This window comes from Hakea prostrata, chromosome 5 (genome assembly GCF_041222555.1).
Source record: "Hakea prostrata isolate BN-2017 chromosome 5, UWA_Hpros_2, whole genome shotgun sequence".
NCBI lineage: Eukaryota > Viridiplantae > Streptophyta > Magnoliopsida > Proteales > Proteaceae > Hakea > Hakea prostrata.
This window is the reverse complement of record NC_142604.1, coordinates 26227771-26250970: the sequence shown is the minus strand read 5'-3', so window position 1 is coordinate 26250970 and position 23200 is coordinate 26227771. Positions and strand designations below refer to the sequence as shown.

The window sequence follows — 23200 nt, the reverse complement described above, 5'->3', positions numbered from 1 at the left end:
AGACCAAAGACCTCTGCAAGTCATCTCTCTTGCATCCTTGGAGTTTTCTTGGCGGATCTTCGTCGGAACTCTTCTTTTTGCATCAAAAGGTATGTCTACTCTCTTTTCTTCTCCTACATCTTTGTTTTCTTTCCTTTTTGAGTTGAGACAGTAGAAGAGATGCTGCATCCTCTGTTGCAAACATCTCTGAACATGTTCTCATGATCATCCTAAGGATTAAAGGCTAGAACAATGATCTTAACCATGATCATTGCAAGCTTTTGAAGGATTCATGATCAAACCATGATTTAATCTCTGTTAATTTCCTAATCTGAATTCTGATCTCTTTGGATCTTCTTTCATTGATCATGTTAGTGGTTAATGGTTGTGTTTTCTTGCTATGATCCATAATCCATAGAATTCTAGTTGTTCTCTTCTACCTTGCTATGTGTTCTTCATGATGCATGATAGTACATATATGGTAGGTTTTATTTCCTTATTTAGATTTATGCTTCTAAGCCTTATACCATGAAGACCTATGCATGTTTTCATGTTTTCATTACCGAAAGCAATGATCCATCTTCCTATTGTTCTTGTCCTTGTTTTCTATTTCAAACTTCATCAAGATCCATGTTTGATTTATTTATGGTAACTTTTTGTTTCCTAATTTGGGTCTTGATACCTTGATTTGATTAGTGTTTTGAGGTCCCCTATATGCTAGAATACTACTGATGTAGTCTACCCCTTGATTAGTACCCTCTTGAACCATCAAATTCGGATTTCATATCTCAAAACTCCGATTTTCTAAGCTCATGTCTGCATTGGTCGACTGATTGGTCGATTGGACCACTCGACCAATCCACTCGACCAATGAGTACGGCAACTCGAATTGGTCTGTTTCGGATGCTTTGCTATATTTTCTGTTAGGGATCTTTCCTAATATGTGTATATACTTGTTTAGGACCTTCTTCTCAAGTTTGCCAAGATCTTACTTGATTTCTTAGGATTCTTTGCGAGTTATAAAAGGTAAGGATGGTTATTTCCTTAATTACATAGATAGCATGAATCTAGTTTCTATATTTGAATATCATTAATATGTTTCCTAAATTAGATTCTTACAATGATATACTACTGTTGCATAACTTTGATTACGGTAGCATTACTTATTCATATTGAATTGATTCATGTATGATTTACTTACCAATGTTATACAAATGTTTGTAAATATTGATTTCTTTCCATATATGGAGTTACCATATATGTGATGATATGAATTGATGCATGTGTATGCTTACGTATGGTTTGGGAAGGAGAGGTGTCCTTTTGACATTTCTGTCCTTGGACTACTACGGGAATATTATGGGATGTTTCCGGAGATGCCCTCTGGACACCTTCCTAAACTGTTGGATGACATATCTAGGATTGTCTAGTAGTGTTTGGCTAGGATGTCTGTTATGTCGGACCCTAATCGGAGGGGTATTGAGACCGAACGACCCGTGGTAGCAATGGGGATTCATGGGCGCTCAAGACCGGTAACCAACCCGTGAGAGGACAGGGAATCACATTGTGGGGGCCATTTATTGGTAGGGTTGCATATGGTTAGACTTGGGCTCACGGGCGCTTAAGACCGGTAACCAACCCGTGAAAGGACGTGAGAGCTTCCCGTTTACCATATGTGGATGATCAATAGGGTTGGTGAGTCCGTAGTCGGGGACTATGAGGACTCTAGTGTGAAGGATACCGGAAAGGATCGTCGGGGACGAGGAATGGAAGTATCTGGATCGACTTGATGTAACCAAGTAGAAGACTTGCATTTGGCTAGGTATTACCCGACATGCGCCAGTACTTATACCAAATGGTTGTGAGAGAGTGTGTTGACTTAACCCCCTGCCAAGGTTTGTCCCGAGGGATGCCGGACCCATTACCAACTGATGATGAGTGATTGAGACTTTCCTACTGAAGTACGGTGCTATGACTTAAAGCATGTCGCCAATAGAGACCAAGCATACATAGAGTTAGAATCATTCATTCATTGTTTGTCTCATATCATATTGCATTTATGATTGTTCTGGAATTCTGCCATATATGTTATTATGGATTTTAACTGCCTTACTGAGTTTCTTTGAAACTCATTCCTTTATTGTACAATGTTGTTAGACTATCCTGCAGGTACGGAATACTATGACGGTTCCTATGAGGAAGCGCAAGGCGAAGAGGCATATCTCCGGGGAAGGTGATTGCGGTTACCACAATTACTCGAAGATTCCGCGGGTGGTTATGCTCCGTACAATGCTTAGTCCGACCATTGAGTGGAAGCGTCCTTGTGCTATTTATGAGATCTACACCTACAAGGATGTCGTCTACAAAGTGGAGAATAATTTAGTTACCCAATGTACTTGCTACTGGGATTAGCTTTTATCTAGTTTATTCTTTCGAGCTACTTTTCCGCTGGATGTAAAGTGGGATTTTTGCTTCACTTTACTTATCTGTTGACACTCTGATTATATATCTATTATTCCGTTTCGTTTATGATTCATTCTTTCTTTATTGAATCTATGATTTATCTTCCGCACTCTTGTTATGGTTGTTCGTGATTATGTTATTGCTTATGTGGGAGGTTGATCACTCGATACCTGATCTTCGGGCTGTGGATCACACTCTCGGGTATGCCAGATAGGGTACCGGCTGGGAGGGCGTGACACCTACTCACATGGGTTATTCACCTTGGCACTTGTATATGGCAAGCAAGATGAGTATAAGGGTTTGTAAGGCTTAGGGGGCTTTCAAACCAATGTCAGGCACCTTAGTTGGAACTAAGATGAGACCTCTATGGTCGAGCATAGAATCATCACATTTTTGTGTTGTTTGGATTGTAGCCGAATGTGAATCTTTTATAATTGGTCATTGAGTGACTGATTGTAGAAGAATCAGGTTAGGCGCTTTACGTAGCGACTGAACCAAGATTCGTATGGCGTATTTTTCTTTTGTGACATGCCCATATCAGTGGGAGTTACGCCATAACATGCATGTTTGTTGCATGTGCTGAAGTCGACCGATGATGCGAGTGATTGAATGGATCCCTGCTTCGTCACTATGTGAGCCATTAGGATCACATACTTTAGACTATGTCACAAAGAGGACACCCAATGATGCTACTTTAACTTGTTCCTTAGGATCATGGATGATGCGGTCTCGCAAGGCAAGATTGGGAAAGCAGTTGGGGATAATCCAAATGGCATGAGGGCTATGGGAAAACTTTTCATTCTAAACCCATCAGTGATGTGACTCATTGCCCGGGCAACTTGTCATTTGACAAAGTCATGAGTACATCATATGAGGACAGTTCACATTGCTCACTATGAGGGTTCGAGAATGTGGAACTGGGTATAATTGAATTGTTTAGGGTATAATGAGATAATTTTCTAGTGATCTGCTATATTGGTTAGATGGACGCTTGATATTGCGCTCCTACCCTAGATACATCTCTTAGGTTGCACATTCCATTTCCGCATTGAAAGGATTAGAGTTGATGAGAGCATTTGGATAACTCCACCACCTTGTGGCAAGTGGGAGATGTTAATAATAGTGGGTGGGTCCCACTACAATTTGTGCCATAGGTGGCGGCAAGATGGTTATGTAGTCTAAGATGACTATTCTTCTATTTAATTGAGTCTAAACAAGACTTTAATATTCCATCTCTAAGATGAGTCTAAGGAAAACCCTAATTACGGAATTAGGGTTGAGGGAAAACATTATAAATATAGGGATGGAAAACCAAACAGAAACACTGATTAAGAATACTCTCCTATGCTCTACAAATTCTTCAAGCTAATCCTGAACCTCTATCATTTTGGTTCGCTAATTTGAGTTCACAAGCTGAAAGAAAAGAAAGGGAAAGCAAAGAGACACCTCCAGTGTCTAAATCCATTGCAGAAAATCATTAAGGTAAAGGATCTGGAACTCTTCATTTCATTGATTTAGTTTAACACTTACAATTGGAGGTGTTGTGGATAAAGCCCACGGCACCATGAAGGTCTCCCATATCACTGTAGATAGGGGTCCCCTCCTCATTTTGCTACCTCATTCTTTCTTTCTCCTTGGAGTTTGTGGTCCCTCTTCCTCCTCTTCGTTTGCTTCTAATATTCATAATAATAAATAAAAAAAAATTAAAAAAAGAAGAGGATCTTTTAGACTTTTAATTTGTCATTGTTTGTCTGTACCGTACAATCAAATATCATATTGTTGAATCTAGAACTTCTTCGAGGGCCGGATATTGAGATGACTACCTTAAGAGCTCTCCAGCCAAGTTGGAATAACTGGGATGCCTGCACACACAAAGAAAGCAAGAACGGTCCGGCCTAGTTTTGGCCGGGGAACCGCCTCCGACGCTCAAGTCAGCCTAGGCAACAATAAGAGTTCTTGAGAGAGTTCTCAAGAACGTAATGAGTGATTATTCAGATGAAAGTTCTCGTCCCTTTCTCCATGTAGGAGGTGGGTTTATATAGAGGTTACCTGGAGGCGGCGTTTCCTTGAGTTTCGGATCGACGGTTGAAGAGTGAGTGGAGTCTCTTTGGAATAACGGCTCCTTCTTTGTCGGACCAGATAGAGCCATTATCTAATGACTCATCTCCCCAATTCTTGGAACAGCTCTTACTGAGTAGTTATCTGTAACTAACTCTCTTGACCTGGCCGTCTTCTTCAACGTCTCTCTTGGACTTAGTCCAAATGGGCTTCTTGAGCTTATTCTGTGCATGTTCCCTGAAGAGGTGAATATGCTTCCTCCCGAGGGGGTTTTCTGTGCTTCTCAAGGGAGAACACTACTCCTCCCGAGTCTTCAGAATAATCATGGCCCGAGGGGGTTTTCTGTGCCTCTCAAGGGAGAACACTATTCCTCCCAAGTCTTCAGAATAATCAAGTCCCGAGTGGGTATGCGTTTTCTCCATAAGGGATTCTCAGAATCCTCCTAAGAGGACTTCCCTTAAGAAGACTTCTCTATCCCGAGTGGGGGTGTACGTTCGTCCCGAGGGGGGGGTCCTCGGGATATATGTTCTCCACAACAGAGCCCCCCATTCCGTGTGATCGGTTTCTTGAGTGTATGGAATGCTTTTCTCATACCTCTTTGAAGGTTTTTTCTTTTGAAGAAATTCCAATGCATCGTCTTGAATGATAGCCATCATTTCTCTAAAGTCTCGTCGAGTCGAGAAGCCCCCAACCTGGTTCTCCGAGAGATGCCATTGCCTTTATTAAGGGTGACTACCCAAGTGAGGTCCCGAGTGTGACGCCTTTGAGAAATTCCATCTCATGAGAGCCTTTCTTGAGTTCTCAGAAGAGGTGGGGAAATTTTCCCGAGTGGCTACCCAAGTGAGATCCCGAGTGTGACGCCTTTAAGAAATTGCATCTTATGAGAGCCTTTCTTAGACTTTCATGAGAAGTGGAGAAATTCTCCCGAGTGGCTACCTGAGTGAGGTCCCGAGTGTGACGCCTTTGAGAAATTCCATCTTATGAGAGCCTTTCTTAGACTTTCATGAGAAGTGGAGAAATTTTCCCGAATGGCTACCCGAGTGAGGTCCTGAGTGTAACGCCTTTGAATAAATTCCATCTCATGAGAGTCTCGCTTGGACTTTCACAAGAGGTGGGGAAATTCTCCCGAATGGCTACCCGAGCGAGGTCCCGAGTGTAACGCCTTAGAAAAAATTCCATCTCATGAGAGTCTAACTTGGACTTTCATAAGAGGTGGGGAAATACTCCCGAGTGGCTACCCGAGCGAGGTCCCGAGTGTAACGCCTTAGAAAAAATTCCATCTCATGAGAGTCTAACTTGGACTTTCATAAGAGGTGGAGAAATACTTCCGAATGGCTACTCGAGCGAGGTCCCGAGTGTAACACCTTTGAATAATTCCATCTTATGAGAGTCTGCATTGGACTTTCATAAGAGGTGGGGAAATACTCCCGAATGGCTACCCGAGTGAGGTCCCGAGTGTAACGCCTTTGAATAAATTCCATATCATGAGAGTCTCGCTTGGACTTCCACAAGAGGTGGGGAATTCTCCCGAATGGCTACCCGAGTGAGGTCCCGAGTGTAACGCCTTTGAATAAATTCCATCTTATGAGAGTCTGCATTGGACTTTCATAAGAGGTGGGGAAATACTCCCGAATGGCTACCCGAGTGAGGTCCCAAGTGTAACGCCTTTGAATAAATTCCATCTCATGAGAGTCTCGCTTGGACTTTCACAAGAGATGGGGAAATTCTCCCGAATGGCTACCCGAGTGAGGTCCTGAGTGTAACGCCTTTGAATAAATTCCATCTCATGAGAGTCTCGCTTGGACTTTCACAAGAGGTGGGGAAATTCTCCCGAATGGCTACCCGAGTGAGGTCCCGAGTGTAACGCCTTTGAATAATTCCATCTTATGAGAGTCTGCATTGGACTTTCATAAGAGGTGGGGAAATACTCCCGAATGGCTACCCGAGTGAGGTCCCGAGTGTAACGCCTTTGAACTCTCTCGAGTTTTTTGTTGATTTGAAGAGCACTCCTGGGTTCTAAACTTGTTAAGAACTCTCCTGGGCTCTTCTTAAGAACGCTCTCGGGTTCTTGAACTTGTCAAGAACTCTCTTGGGTTCTTTTGAAGAAATGCTTGTATATTCTTCGCTATAACTTCTTCTTGTGAAAAAGGATGTCAACAATGAAGACGTGGATTTATTGAAAACCAAATGGTCTTTCAACTTACTTGCAAATGCTACATATTTGGACTAATCTATTGATAGAATTTCTGAAGGTTCATGGAATTCCAAGTTCGATCTATTGTCTCGCCCGTGGCCAAGCTTTTTAGCTTGTAGGTCCCTGGTTTCGTCTCTTGTTTGACGAGATATGGCCCTTCCCATGTGGGTGAGAGCTTGCCTTGGTTTCTTGGGTCTGATGCAGCAACTTTGCAAAGCACTAAGTCACCCGCACGATGTCTTCTATTTTTTACCCGAGCATTGAAGTATCCAGCTACTCGGTTCTGATATCTGTGATTTCGGTATTCTGACATGCTCCGCACTTCGTCTATTAGATCAAGATTGCTCTTCAAGCCTTCTTCGTTTGCTTCTTCATTGAAGTCTGTATATCTCTTTGATTCTGCTAATACCTCTACCGGGACAAGTGCTTCTGTGCCGTAGGCTAGCCGAAAAGGTGTTTCTCCCGTAGGAGTTCTGGCCGTGGTGCGATATGACCAAAGGACGCTTGGTAGTTCTTCAACCCATTTGGTCCGACTTGTCTCCAGACGCTTTTTTATTCCATCCAAAAGCGTCTGATTAGTTATCTCAACTTGCCCATTGCTCTGTGGATATGCCACGGATGAAGTCCTATGTTCGATGTGATATCTTTCACAAAAATTCTTGAAGCCAGCTCCGACAAATTGCTTTCCATTGTCGGTCACAAGGATCTTTGGGATTCCAAATCTGTAGATGATCCTTTCTTGAAAGAACTTCTCCATTTGTTTCTCAGTAATGGATGAGAGAGGTTCGGCTTCCACCCACTTAGTGAAATAGTCGATTGCCACGATCAAATATTCTCTATTGTTGGCGGCCTTAGGGAGCTTTCCCACCAGATCCATTCCCCACATGGCGAAGGGAATCGGACTAGAGACAGATGTAAGAGGGATAGCCGGAGTCTTCGGAACAGATGCATGAAGTTGACATTGCTTGCATTTTCTGACATAGTCCACGGCATCTTTCTGAATAGTCGGCCAATAAAGGCCTTGGCGTATTATTTTATGGGCCAAAGCCCGACCTCCCATATGCGCTCCACATATTCCTTCGTGTACCTCAGCTAAGGCATATTGGGCTTCAGAAGGGCCAACACACTTTAGAAGAGGCTGTGTGACTGATCTTTTATAAAGTTGTTCTTCAATAATGGTGAACTTTGCTGCTTGATTTTTAACTGCCTTAGCCTCCTTGACGTCTTCTGGGAGGATATCATTCTTCAAATATGATATAATCGGGCTCATCCAACTAGGCTCTTCTTCAACATCCATCGCCTCGGCATCCCGAATGCTAGGAATTTCTAACTGTTCAATATAAACGGATGAGCCTAAGGTCGAATATTTGGATAAAGCCAACTTGGATAACTCATCTGCTACTTCATTTTCCTTTCTCGGAATTTGCTTTATCTCAAGAGGATCGAAATAATGGCGACAATCATCAATTTTGGCAAAGTAATTTGTCATTCTTGTTTACTTCGCCTCGTACACGCCACGAACTTGATTCACGATCAATTGAGAGTCGCTTTGGACTTCCAATTCTTGAACTCTTAGGTCTCGGGCAAGTCTTAGTCCTGCTAGTAGGGCTTCATACTCGGCCTCATTATTAGAGGCTTTGAAGTTGAATCTTAAAGCATAATGAATAGTGAATCCACCCGGGTTGATTAGCATTAGCCCTGCTCCACTCCCCGAAGAGTTGCTCGAGCCGTCAACATGCAAAGTCCATAACTCCGGACTGGGTGAATTTTCTACTCCCGAACTAGGCATGCTATTCTCAAGAATAAAGTCGGCCAGAACTTGTCCCTTTATGGATGGACGAGTTCTGTACTCAATTTGATATTTGCTTAACTCAATAGCCCATGTGACCATTCTTCCGGCTAAGTCTGGTTTCTGTAGTATCTTCTTCAACGAGAAGTTGGTCAAGACTACAATTGGATGAGCTTGGAAGTATGGTCTAAGTTTTCGAGATGCGATTACAAGTGCTAAGGCTTGTTTGTCCACATCCGGATATCGTGTCTCGGCATCTACTAAAACATGACTTATGAAATAGATAGGGTTTTGTGAAGTACCTTCTTCTTTTACTAAGACCGCGCTTACTGCTGCTGGAGAAATGGCTAAGTATGTGAATAATTGTTCTCCCGTTGAAGGTCGGGCTAAGAGAGGTGGAGTCCCGAGTTTCTCCTTCAACTTCTTGAACGCTTTTTGACATTCATCGGTCCATAAGGTATCCTTTGCCTTCCCGAGCTCTTTAAGAGCCTTGAAGAAAGGCAAACATTTCTCACCCGATCGCGAGATAAATCTGTTTAAGGCTGCTACTCTTCTAGTTAGGCATTGGATGTCTCTAATCGTCTTTGGTGACTCCATCTCGAGCAAGGCTTAGATTTTTTCCGGGTTTGCCTCAATTCCTCGTTGGGATACCATAAACCCAAGGAATTTTCCGGAAGAAACTCCGAATGCACACTTCTCCGATTTAGCCTCATCTGGTATGTTCTCAAAGTATCAAAGACTTCTTCAAGATCTTCCAGATGACTTCTTCGGACGATACTCTTTATGAGCATATCATCCACATATACTTCCATATTTCTTCCTATTTGGTCTTTGAAGACTTTGTTTACCATTCTCTGATAAGTGGCCCCAGCGTTCTTCAACCCAAAGGGCATTACTTTATAAAAGTAACTTTCTCGATCCGTCATGAAGGCCGTATCCCTTTCGTCCTTGGGATTCATCCTAATTTGATTATATCCCGAATAAGCGTCCATGAAGCTCAATACTTCATGTCCTGCTGTGGCGTCGATCAAAAGGTCGATCCGGGGAAGTGGATAGCAATCCTTTGGGCATGCTTTATTCAAGTCTGTGTAATCTGTACACATTCTCCATTTTCCGTTGGCTTTCTTCACCATGACTACATTCGCCAACCAAGTTGGGCATTCTATGGGTTTTATAAAACCTGATTGCTCTAGCTTCTCCACTTCGGTTCTGATGGCAGCATGTTTCTCGAGTGAAAAATTCCTTCTTTTTTGGATCATTGGAATTGCATCGTCCCTGATCCATAAGCTATGTTCTGCAACTCTTCAATCTATTCTGGGCATGTCTTCGGCCGACCAAGCGAATACATCTAGGTTGTTTTGGAGAAACTCGGTGAGTTCTTCCTTGAATTCTGTAGGTTGTTCTGAACCGATCATTGTCCCTCTCTCAGGAAGATCCGGATGAAGTTGAATTCGCTCAAGCTTTTCAACAAGTTCGGCTCTTTGCATAGCTTCTTCATCCCGGTCATCCCGAATTTCAATACTCATTGTATTGCCCGATCTCTCAGCTTTTTTGACTTTCTTAAGATAATTCACATAACATTTTCTGGAGAGTCGCTGATCAGAAGAGCACTCCCCGACTCCTGCTGTGGTTGGAAACTTCAACTTCATATGTGTTGGAGAAACCACCGCCCCTAAGGCATTAAGAGTTGGCCTCCCGAGTAAGACGTTGTAAGCTGAAAGGTCCCGAACCACCATGAACGTTGTTTGGACGACTGCATCCCGAGGGGAGGTCCCAATCCTTAGATCCAATTGGATGGTCCCTTCGGATATGGCGGACGACCCGACGAACCCATATAAGTGAGTCCCGCATGGAGTCATCATCTTGTCCTCAAATTAAACTTCAATTTCTTAAATGCTTCATAAGATAGTAAGTCGGTGGAAGATCCCGTGTCCACAAGAACTCGGTGAACTTCTCGATTTGTCAATTTCACTTTGATAACTATAGCATCGTCGTGAGGAGAAGTGACGCCCTTGAGATCTTCGTCGGTGAAGGTTATTGGATCTGGGCATAAGTCATTTCTTCGTTTTCTTGGCAGCTGCATCGATCCAACGAACCGTGCCTTTTGCTTCGCCTTCTTAATGGATTCTTCTGTTGGATTTCCCAAAACAATGTAAATGGGGAAAAATTCCCGAGTGTTGGGTTTCTTCTCGGGATTCTTATCTGCCCTCTCGGGACTTTTGGATCTGAGTATTTTTGTTGATCTAGGTGGGGACTTCTCTCGATCTTGTCGGCTCTTCTGAAGATATTTTTCAAGATGCCCTGCTTGTATGAGTTTCTCGATCTCGACCTTGAGATTTCTGCACTCATCCGTATGGTGGCCGTAGTCTTTGTGAAAGCGGCAATACTTTGTCATATTCCTATCTTCGGGTCGGGCTCTTATCTTGCCCTACCACTTCAAGTTTTCTTTATCTCTGATCTGTAATAGAATTTCTGACCTCTTAGTATTAAGAGGTGTAAAGTCCCCAGTGGCAAGTCTTTCTTTCCAACCTCCCTTTTTATCATCTTTCGCCCAAGCATTTGAATTCTGACCTCTTTCTCCATAATTCTTCTTTTCCTTCATCCCTCTTGTGGACTCTTCTCGAGCTTCGATAACTTCTGCAACCGTTGCTTGCTTTTGGCATTTCTTAAGAAGTGCTCCATAAGTCCTCGGCTTATCTTGGAGCAATACCTCGAGCAAACGTCTTTGGGTTATTCCACTCCATAGCGCATTGTACACCACCGTATCATCCAATTCTTCTACCTCGATAGCTACTTTATCGAATCTAAGAAGATAGTCTCGAATAGACTCATTTGGTTTCTGCCTAATGGCAAAGAGGCTATCTGCGGTCTTCTTACTCCCGATGCAACTTCGGAATCGGGCAATAAATTTTCTCCCGAGTTCTCGGAAGTTTTGGATGGATCTTGGCGGTAGGCTAGAAAACCATTTTATCGCCAGGCCTTTGAGAGATGCCGGGAAGGTTCGGCACAATAGCTCATCTTCTCGGCCAATAACAGCCATGACAGATTTAAAATAACTAATATGTTCTCGAGGATTGGGCTTACCTTCATAGGGAGTAAATGTCGGCATGATAAAGTTCGGTGGAAGAGGTGCTCTCATAACTTCTTTTGAGAAGGGTTCTCTGTCAACCACGTCATAGTCGTCATCCAGGTCCCGATCATCAAGCCGTCTCTCCATGGCATCTAATCTTCGCCCGAGACCATGCGCCTCTTGACGCTCTTGCGGAGACCGAACACTTCCGATATCAGAATATTGGGAAGTTGGTCCATGAGAAGATCCATAGTGACTGACCGATCCTCTCGGGTCATTAGATCTGGAATGGCCTCTTCCGGTGCTTTCGCCTTCTTGTTCTCGAACTCTTTTATTTCTATGCCCTTTTCTTGGTAAATCTTGAGTTTGCCTAAGCCCAGCCAAACGGTGGAAGACACTTCCCCTCGACCGATCCTCTCGGGGACGTGGTTCTTCGACATGCACTTCTTGAGATCTTTCTCCAACTCGTTCGGCTGGTCGCCTCGGTATTCTGGGATTTCTCCTTTCTTCATTCATCGGGCGTTGCTTATCCCGAGTATGTCGGACAGCTTCACGCCTTCGCCCTTCTTGGGAATTTCTAGGGGGTCCAAGTGGTACCCCGATTTGATGGACTAAGTCTCAAACAACTCCTTGGAGTTCCAACATTTGTTGTTGGACTTCTCTTTGCATATTCTGCAAATCGGCCACTGTCGCTGGAATTGGAGGTTGACTCGAACCGCCTTCTCCAAATGGAGTTGGAATAGTTAACGGGGGATTCTCCGGAACTCCTTCTTGACCTTCCTCTGGAATAGGAATTTGTCGATCTAGAGAAGGGAGAGTTTGTTCTTCAACACGTCCGTATTCTATCTCCCTCTCCCTCGCTCTAGTGAGAATTTGAGAACTTGTCACCTGAGGTGTGGTACGTCTTGTCATGACTTTCTATGACGATTCCCACAGATGGCGCCAATTTGTTGCGTCTAGAACTTCTTCGAGGGCCGGATATTGAGATGACCACCTTAAGAGCTCTCCAGCCAAGTTGGAATAACTGGGATGCCTGCACACACAAAGAAAACAAGAATGGTCCAGCCTAGTTTTGGCCTGGGAACCGCCTCCGACGCTCAAGTCAGCCTAGGCAACAATAAGAGTTCTTGAGAGAGTTCTCAAGAACGTAATGAGTGATTATTCATATGAAAGTTCTCGTCCCTTTCTCCATGTAGGAGGTGGGTTTATATAGAGGTTACCTGGAAGCGGCGCTTCCTTGAGTTTCGGATCAACGGTTGAAGAGTGAGTGGAGTCTCTTTGGAATAACGGCTCCTTCTTTGTCGGACCAGATAGAGCCGTTATCTGATGACTCATCTCCCCAATTCTCGGAACGGCTCTTACTGAGTAGTTATCTGTAACTAACTCTCTTGACCTGGCCGTCTTCTTCAACGTCTCTCTTGGACTTAGTCCAAATGGGCTTCTTGAGCTTATTCTGTGCATGTTCCCTGAAGGGGCGAATATGCTTCCTCCCGAGGGGGTTTTCTGTGCTTCTCAAGGGAGAACACTATTCCTCTCGAGTCTTCAGAATAATCATGGCCCGAGGGGGTTTTCTGTGCCTCTCAAGGGAGAACACTATTCCTCCCGAGTCTTCAGAATAATCATGGCCCGAGGGGGTTTTCTGTGCCTCTCAAGGGAGAACACTATTCCTCCCGAGTCTTCAGAATAATCAAGTCCCGAGTGGGTATGCGTTTTCTCCATAAGGGAATCTCAAAATCCTCCTAAGAGTACTTCCCTTAAGAAGACTTCTCTATCCCAAGTGGAGGTGTACGTTCGTCCCGAGGGGGGGTCCTTGGGATATATGTTCTCCACAACACATATCAATATTGCATGCTCCCTCTTTCTTTAGAGTTCAACTCCGATGTTGCACAGCACACTGTACTGTGAATGATCGAGATCTCGATCTGGGCCATCTATTACACTTTTTGAAAATAGATGGTCGAGATCGAGATCTTGACTATTTACTGTAGGTACTGCACATTAATTGTGTAGCATCCAAACAAATTTTCCGTTGTAGTTGAAAACTTGAAATATCTGACTTGGAAGAACCAGCCGACCTTTTCTAAATCTAAACAAAGAAAAAACGAGAATTTTGTCGTAAAGAAACCAGTTAGAGTCCTAGTAAAACACGCTTCCTTTTTGTCTCTCTTTCAGGTGCAGCAGCCAAGCGTCTATTTTCTTTTTCAATAGTAAGCAACGATGACATTTCAACTAGTTCTAGAAGACACGACCACCATCCAACTAAAACATCTCTCTCACGCTTCCTTCATTTTCTAACAAATCCCTTTCTCATACGTACCTTATTAAAGTCATGCTTTGTATGCTTCAAATCTCTCTGTTGTTCAACCCAAAAAACCAAAAAACAAAATAAAAACTCTCTTCGATGTTACTTTCACAAAAACCCGTATTCTTAAAATTTGGTCATCTAGTTTTTCCTTCTCATGGTGTTTCTTTTATATTCCAATTCTGACTTGTTCTTACAGTTAGATATCTATCTGACACTTTTCTTCTATCTTTCTTATCATCACCTGGGTTTCTGATCTTTTCACAACCCGAGTTTTTGCTTTGTTTTCTTCTGTGCTTTTAGCAGGTTAGATTCGAGTAGACAATCAGTCTCGTTCGGTAGTTTATGACTAAGGTAATACCAGAACTTCACTGATACTCTTCTGGTTATTTTATAGCAGGTTCTAGCAGATTTTGGGGTTCAAAATATTCTGTTACCGAAACAGAATCTGTCTTTCTTCATTTCTTTTAATTGCATTTTAATATTGAGTTAAAAGGTTGGATAGTGAATCGATTGAAACAATTCATTTTGTTTGGTATGAACTAACTAGTTTGCTGAATTAAATCAGGTCTAGAAGTAGAGTTTGCAATTTTGACACATCAGAGATGGAGTAGATCTCCATGGACTATTACTGATAAATTCTGTTTGAAATTCAACAAGTTGGAAAGTTCCACATTTCAGGCAATTGAGCAATATTTGAAATATCTGAATCATTTGTTTCGAACTGGTTTGTCTCTACAGCCAATGAGGATAAACAGAATTACATCTTGTATTATGGGTTTCTCATCTGGGATTCTGGTTATTGTAATGGCCTTTGTACTGTTGGGAGCTTCTCACAGTTCTTTATCTCAAGATGAGTTTTCAGACATAAGCAATAACACCACTGATTCTCCGCGTGCGGCTCCAGTTGTATTAAAAGGGTCTGGCTACCCTCCAGTCCTTGCTTACTGGATCTCTGGTAGCAAAGGGGACAGCAGGAAGATTGTAAGGCTGTTGAAGGCAGTTTATCATCCAAGAAACCAGTATCTTTTGAGTCTTGATGCTAGTTCCTCTGATGATGAAAGAAGAAAATTAGCTCTTTCAGTTCAATCTGAAAGGATCTTCCAAGCTTTTGGAAATGTTAATGTTGTTGGCAGAAGTTATGCTATAAACCTCATGGGATCCTCAGCTCTTGCAGCAACACTCCATGCAGCTTCACTGCTTATGATGATCAATAGGGATTGGGATTGGTTTATTCCACTCAGTGCTTCTGATTATCCAATTATGACTCAAGATGGTAAGAAGCTCAAACCTAACTGCATTTTCAACTTCTTTGTCAAATTATTAAGCTTGATTTCTTTCAATATTAATCGTAACTCCAAAAAAACAAATTGCTACAGCCTACAATTTCAGGAAATTTGACATATCCTCTTATTAATTCAGGATCTATATGTGCCCAATATTATCTAATGATAACGTTCTTATATTGATTGATAAAAAATTATTCTTCTTTGCTCATTGTGTTCTAATTGGACCTCATTCAAACAAATTTACAAAAAGGAAAAACAATCAAATTTTCATTGAAAAGAATTTAGTATATTCTTAGAGTTCCTATGAACTTAGGATTGTCAAGCATCAGCTTTTATTAGTTTTTGAAGGACTTCATTGTGTGATGAAGTTTCGTCAATAATAATTTAGAAGGGACTGAGTTAGGCAGTTAGCCTTTTTCCTCCATTGAACTCTGTGCTGACATAAATTGAGTTCTTTAGAAATCCTAACAGGTTTCTGTTTGTCCACTCTGATCTACATATTTAGCAGAAGTGCAACTTGGAAGTTCAAGCCTAACGTTAAAATGTTCTATAACAAAAAGAATTCTAGTTAGCACTTAACATCTTTCAAGGTTCTTTCTTGTTTAGGTGATACCAATACTATACTAAGCATAATCACACAGTTATTTTTCTTGAAAGAAATCAACCAAATCTAATACTGTTGATGTGAACCATGAAGTCAATTACTCATCATGTTAGAAAACACTGGTTCTTCTTTGCAGATCTCCTTCATGCCTTCACGTTCTTGCCAAAAGATCTCAACTTCATCAGCTACAGCACTAATTCAGAGTGGAAAAAGTAAGTAAATGATGTGTTTCAGACTTTCTTAGTTCAGAATTTGTAGGCCATCCCCCAAAGAAATCTTTAGGAGCACAATATGAACCGAATTAACAACCCAAATCTTCACATCTGTAAATTCCAACATATAAATTGACAAACAAAGTAATGAGAGCATTCTGATTTACTAACTGGAAACAGATTCAAGATTTTTGGTGTAGATCTCACTGAAGACTGATTTTAAAGAAAAACCATGACCTCTAAATGTTTGCAACAATTAGAACTAAAACAGGAACTTATATCTTTTTCAACTCCTAATGAAATTTGAATCTTCCCTTGACCATCTTCAGTATCTACAGTGTAAATTAATTTGCTGCAGGAGGCAGGGGATTAATCACATGGCCATGGACCCAAATCTTTATTTGAAAGAGAATACACAGATTTTCTTCATTTCGGAAGCCCGAGCAACCCCAGACGCCTTCCAGATTTATGGAGGTCAGTTTCTATTGGATTAGATAAAATTTACAGAATTTTAAAGCTCACTGACAAACACTTAGGTTACTGGTTCTTAATGTTTTAATCCTGTTGAGCAGGTTCTCCATGGTTCATCATGAGCAGAGCTTTCATGGAATACTGTATACATGGGTGGGATAACATGCCAAGGAAACTACTTATGTACTTCACCAATGTGGCCTATCCTCTTGAATCCTACTTTCACACAATTCTCTGCAATTCCCCTGAATTTCAGAACACTAGTGTAAACAATGACCTGAGGTTCATTGAATGGAACAACAATTCAGACATGGAACCAAATTTCCTCAATCTGTCTCATTACAGAAGAATGGTACAAAGTGGTGCTGTCTTTGCAAGACCATTTCAAGAAGGGAATCGGGTGCTTCAGAAAATTGACAAATTCATACTGAAACGCCCACAGGATGGTGTTGTCCATGGAAGGTGGTGTTTGAACACAGGAATGAATCAGACAAGGGAGAAATCAAATTCAGATACCAATGAAGATTCCTTCTCAATATGGGGAAACATTAACGAAGTCAAGCCAGGGCCCAATGGAGTGAAGCTCAGAGTTACTTTGTCTAAACTTGCAGATGAAGGAAGTCTAGGAGTAAGTCATTGTGATGAACCATATTAATCAATTTGATGCCAACATGTATATTCTGATTTCTGCAGCTTAGAAAACTATGTTTCCAATTCAGTTTCTGAAATTTGTCCAATGACTTTTCTTTTTCTTTTTAATTTCAAGTAGAAACATCAGTGTATGCAAGTTCTTTGTCGATGCAGAGCTGTTCTATTGGTGAAACAAACACCTCTTAGTGAAGAGGTTGTGGGTTCAACTCTTTCTGAGGCATATTAATATCCCCATCTCCCGGCTTAATAAAGCTCTTTTGTACCAAAAAATAAAAATTTGTTTGGATTCTAAATTATCTAATTCAAATTATTACTCCTTATAAAAAGGCTTCTATCCTGGGACCCTGCTATATGTAGGCGGAAACAAAGGAAGGGGTCGAATTTATCTGATAGGAGCAAGAGTACAGTTTATAATGCTACAGCAGTGGGTACAGTAAGCAAAATATTACAAAAAGAAAAGGTGGCATATGAAATAACTGTAGTGGATATATTGGATGAGCACCAACTAATTGATATTTTACCTCCAAGATCAGAACTTAATGTTTCAGAGGGTGAATCTATCAATCCTGAGCAACCATTAACGAGCAATCCTAATGTATGTGGGTTTGGTCAGAGAGAAACCTAAATGACCAAGGGGTATGCCTTATGGAATACTTGTTTGAATTGTCAAAACACGTCTTATTAGAGAAAACCTTGATTTGTGGGCACATCCTTTGGAAACACCCTGGCTTGTGTTCCAACCTTTCTTCCATAAAGGTAGTTTGTTTCTTTATTTTTTCATGTCATTTCTCTTTTTTCCGTTGGATGGAATAAAAATTCATTGACTAAAAGGAGGGAAAAGGGGTAAAACCCTTACAAAGCCAAGGAGTCCCTAAGCAAAGCAAAGCAAATTACAAGAAATGAGGCACTAAAGCAAAGGAGCTAAGGAATCCAAGATCTAGAATTTCTTGTTTTTTCATCTTTTTCTTTGCAGAAGTTTTGAACTCGACAATGAAGTCTTCATCAAAGTGGTGCATCCTTTGGTTGAGCGGCTGTGAAGAGGAGGGAAAGGGGTCTCCAAATCATAAGAGCCCACAGGTTCAATCTCAAGAGCATCGAGGGGCAGCTTTCCTAGGGAAAGGGGGGCCATGGCCTCAACTGATTTTTTGAAATTTCTTTATAAATACTCATTTGTCCCTCTTTCCATGTGTGAAATCCCCACTTGATCCCACTCCCCTAGATCTTTGAAATTTCCCTAGAGCGACCCCATTGGTCCTCTTTCCATGTGTGTGAAATACCAACACTTGGCCCCTTCTCCCATTGAAGAAAATTTTGAATGGTCAGGTCATTTCAATAATTAGCATTTAGATTATTGGATAAATTTGTAGAAATAAATGTGCCCAATTCACCAGTATTCGGCTTCCTTCAATGTTAAATCTTGGGTCTACCCCTAAAAGCATCTGAGAGGTGGTCCTCATTTCTCTTATATTTCTTTTAAGTATAAACTCTTCTTTCCCCTGTATCTAGTGTGTCTATATCAATAAGTGTCGTGTTGGGATTTTATAATTATTAATTTAATTATATGTCCAAGGGCAATATTGGAAACTCATTATTAGGGCGGTTACAAAATATAGGTTATATATTTGTAACCACCGTATCACTTGGGTGATTACATTATTCGTACGTGAGAATTTCCAAAAAGGCGGCTCCCATCTCTCTCTCCCTCTCTCCTAGAAACACAGGAAATGAATTCCTTGCTTTAGATCACTCTTCCATCCTTTTCACACGGCATTTGGGTTGTGGAACTTGTTCCATTTCCTAGTGATTGTGGAATCACCCCGATGGAGCTTTGGTGGAGGAACAAGGACGTGGATCCAATTTACTTCCCCTGCAGATACTCCATAATTTAGGAAAGCAAATCCAGGTAAGGATCTTTCCATCAATTAATCGAATTGAGATATATGGAGTTATTTCCTACATTGGCATCAGAGCCATGGTTCCCACGATTCTCGGTTCCTCCCCATTGTTTATTTTCATTGTATGGATCCAATGGGAGTATCAAGGGTTTATGGAAACCCACGGAAAATCCAAGGTTAATAAGAAACCCATGGGAGAGTCGATAGGGTTTTTAGGAACCCTTATGTTTTGGTTCGGATCCGAGTGGGAGGATTTTTTTAAATTTCCCTTATGAATTTTTGCATGAATTGATAATCCATGATAATTATTTTTTTTATATTTATAGCTGGATTTTTTTTTCATGTGTTTTTGGATGAATTTTTGGGAGAAAAAAACGTGATTTTCCATTTTTTGAAAAAAAAAATCGTTCAAGGAAAAATTGAAAAAAAAACGCCGTTTTTGGACTCCCAGACGAAAGCCGTCTCCAGAATCCGTCTAAGAGTTTGTCCAGTTCTGAATGTGTTTCTATTTACTGGACACCAATTGTAATATCCAGCCCAAACCTAGCCCGGACACTCTATTTATTTTGGGATAAAGAAAGACTTGTTCAATGTTAGACCTTAAAAGTTGGACCTTAATTTCAATATTATTATCTTTGAAAAACCTTAGGAAGCCATGTCAGACTTTTCCCTTAGGGTAGATCTGTAATGTCTGGCCTTATCCTAACCTTGACCTAGCCCGGGACCTGTTATGTTTGTAGGTCCGAAAACCCGAAGTGGGGGAAAAGATACTTGTGGACCCTTTTGATTGTTGATTTGGTGTCAGAGCCCAAGCCCTTGGACATTGACGATGATGCCCCTCACTTGAGAGCATTGTCAGTGTTAGTTTTGAATCTGCGCACCGAAGAGGGGTGAATTAGTTGAAATACCAAATGAACTCCTATGCTCAATCCAAATATATTTCCCAAAACTAGACTTCTTGATGGACTTGTAGGAGAAAACCCCACTCAATTTGACCCCATATAGCCCTCCAAATCCCTGTCTGAAGTTGCTGAACTATGTTTGGCAAATCCTGCTTGCGCATCGAAGAAGGTGAGCTTAGTTGGTGGACCTAATGAACTCCCATGCTTGATCCAAAAGTATTTCTGGAAACTAGACTTCTGTATTGACTTGTTGGGGAAAACCTCACTCAATTTGACCTTGTATAGCCCTCCGAATCCCTGTTCGAAGTTGCTGAACTATTTCTGGATTTTCTGCTGAAACCTGTTACCTGTTTTGGTCGATCCTTTTGGTCGATGCCATCAACCAAAACCATCGACCAAAGTTACCCAGAATCGAGGAAAAGATGCTTTTTGGATATTCCTTCATCTATTTAAGTGAAACCTCGAACCTAGAACGATATTTTACTCATTTCAACACATGAGAACGTGGGAAGGCTCCTCTTAGGCTCCTCTTTGGCTTAGGTGATGATCTTCTACAATAATCATTGTCTCTTTTCTCCAACTATCATCTTCCAAGGTATGATTCTCTCTCTTGCTCTCTATTCTACTCACTTCCCTTCTTCTTTTATTGATGAGACCATGGCCAAGGTGCTGCAACCTTGCAAACACCTTGCCATGAACGTCTCTTCCCATTTATACTTGCTTTTCCTTCATTCTTGCAATGCCTCACTTGCATCTTGATCCTTACATATACATTACCATTATTCCTTGCTTAACAACTTGATTTCTTATACTAAACTGAGATGTGGAGTATGATTAGTCTAATCTCTGACTTGCAAATGATTATAATCATGTTCTTAACCTATTCCCCAACTAATTCTCTAGCTTCCCTTTCAATTACATCAATTTCTCATGAATGCTAGGATTCTTGTCTTTAGAATATAGGACCTCAATTTGGGGGTTTTCATTTGGACCATTGGATTGTGATAATACTTGCTAGGTAGTGTTCTTACATTGTTATTAATCATCCCTCCAAGTTTCGGATTGATCCGAACCCCGGAAGACCCATTTTGGACCAAAACCCCCAAAATCCACTATTCTGTCCCAAAGGAAATTTTGGTCGATCCTTTTGGTCGATACCATCGACCAAACTTGTTGCTGACAGCAACCTTGCTCCGTTTTGATCCGTTTGACATCCGATCTTCCCGACTTCTTCTCTAACTTATTATTGATGTTTGTTTAGGGTCTTAACAATTATTTTGGACTAATTCTTGGTATTCTCAATTCATCATCAACTCAACCTAAGGTAAGGATGGTTATCTCCATAAACATATAGATCATCAACTTATGATTTATGTTCTTATTTATGAATAGAATCTCTTGATTTCTTTTAATCGTTATAAGACTGTGATATATGTGTTAGAACAGTAGTATTGAAATATCTATACTCTTGTCATGTTACATTACTATTCTTGTTTACTTATGTCTATGATGATTCATTTCAATATCATGATTTAACTTGTATTATGAAGATGTATTGGATGCATGAGAAGTGATAAACTTGAATATGTGATTGCCTACGTAAAACTTGGGATTGGGGAGTGTCCAATTGACGCTTATGTCCTTGGGTAACGGAGGGAATAGTATGGGATGTTCTCCGAAGGTGCCTATCGACTCTTTCCCGAGTTATTGGATGACATACATAGGGTTGTCTAGTTGTTTGGCTAGGATGTCCCTGTCGTATCAGACCCGAATCGGAAGGGCATTGAGACCGAACGACCCGTGGTAGCGGGATTTGTGGGCACTCAAGACCGGTAACCAACCCGTGAGAGGTCATAAATCTCATTGTGGGAGCCATTTATTGGTAGGGTTGCAAATGGATAGACTTGGGCTCACAAGTGCTCAAGACCGGTAACCAACCCGTGAGAGGACGTGAGAGCTTCCCGTTTACTATTTGTGGATGACCAATAGGGTTGATGAGTCCGTAATTCGGGATTACGCTGACTCTAGTGTGAAGGATACCGGAAAGGATCGCCGGGGGTGAGGAATGGACGTATTTGGATCTGAGATGATATGATTGAGTAGATGACTTGCATTGGGCTAGGCTTTACTGTGACATGCGCCAGTACTTATACCAAAGGGTGATGTGAGAGAGCGGTGACCGATCCCCTTACCATGGTTTTTGAGATGACTTTACCGATATTCCCCTGGCATTCCCAAGATATGGAATGGGAGAGTGACAGACGACCCAAAAAAGTATGGTGCTATGACTTAAAGCATGTCTACCTTAGAGACCAACATTCATAGAGTTAGAACCATACTTGCATCATGTGTTCCATATCATATTGCATCATATTATGGCTTGTATCATATGGTTTATATTTTATGGAATGACTACCTTGCTGAGTTCTTTTGAACTCACTCCTTTTTGCAACATATTTTGTTAGACTTTTCTACAGGTACTACCACTATTGACTGTGACAGTCAACCCTCTGGAGGCCGAGTTGAAGACTTGTATCATACTGGTGGCGATGAACCAGTTGATAAAGACGAGTAGACCGAGATCGGGACTTGTTTGTAGCAGTTCAGTTTTATATTTGTGTGTTAGGGATGGGATGTCGCCTCATTCCCTTTTTAACCTTTTATTTGAATTGTCGGGACTATAGCTTAGTTGTTTCATTTGTTATTTGGTGAATCGGTTGTAACCTTTACTTTTAGTCATTTCAGCTTCCGCTAATATTATAAGACGGGTTTCCTCCCTCCTTTTCACACTTGATTGTTTATTCTAAGAAATCCTTTCCGCACTCTGATGTTATTTGTGAATCCTTCTGAGGTACTTTCTCGACTTTTATTATTAAATTATTTGGATACAAGGAATTGATCTTGCTTTTGATTATATTATTGTGCTAAGTGTGTGAAATCCAGCCCAAACCTAGCCAGGACACCCTATCTATTTTGGGTTAAGAAAGGTTAGTTTAATGTTACATCTTGAAGTTGGACCTTGATTTCAGTGTTCTGTCTCCTTCTTCTCTCTTTTCTTCTTCTTACTGTTCTATCTTGATGCTTTGATTGTGGAGAAGGTGTTAAACTACTGTAACTACCTATTCTCTAATCTCCTTATGTCTCAGAGTGAACCCCCAATCACTTTATTCATTCCTTGAAACCACATGGTGAATCTCCTCAATTCTTCACTGATTTTGGTTGAGTTTTGGACAGCATGATCATTCTACTGTAGCTTCTTTTCTCATTAATGTTTAACATGTTTGATCTTAGCCTTTACTGCTGTTCCAATGTGTTTCATCT

General features: G+C 41.3%; 1 protein-coding gene across 2 annotated transcripts; it reads left to right on the top strand.

The window, feature by feature from the left end:
* The first annotated feature begins 13825 nt into the window (after positions 1-13825).
* LOC149015758 (beta-glucuronosyltransferase GlcAT14A-like) lies at positions 13826-17310 on the top strand. Of its 2 annotated transcripts, XM_089155937.1 has the most exons (5): positions 13826-14209; positions 14424-15131; positions 15885-15960; positions 16319-16434; positions 16533-17310. In XM_089155937.1, the coding sequence occupies exons 2-5, from the start codon at positions 14600-14602 to the stop codon at positions 17084-17086; spliced, it is 1278 nt and encodes a 425-aa protein (XP_089012063.1). In that variant the 5' UTR covers positions 13826-14209; positions 14424-14599; the 3' UTR covers positions 17087-17310. The 2 variants fall into 2 exon arrangements, with proteins under 2 accessions (XP_089012063.1, XP_089012064.1); XM_089155938.1 differs by lacking the exon at positions 13826-14209 and having other exon boundaries at positions 14216-15131.
* The last annotated feature ends 5890 nt before the right edge of the window (positions 17311-23200 follow it).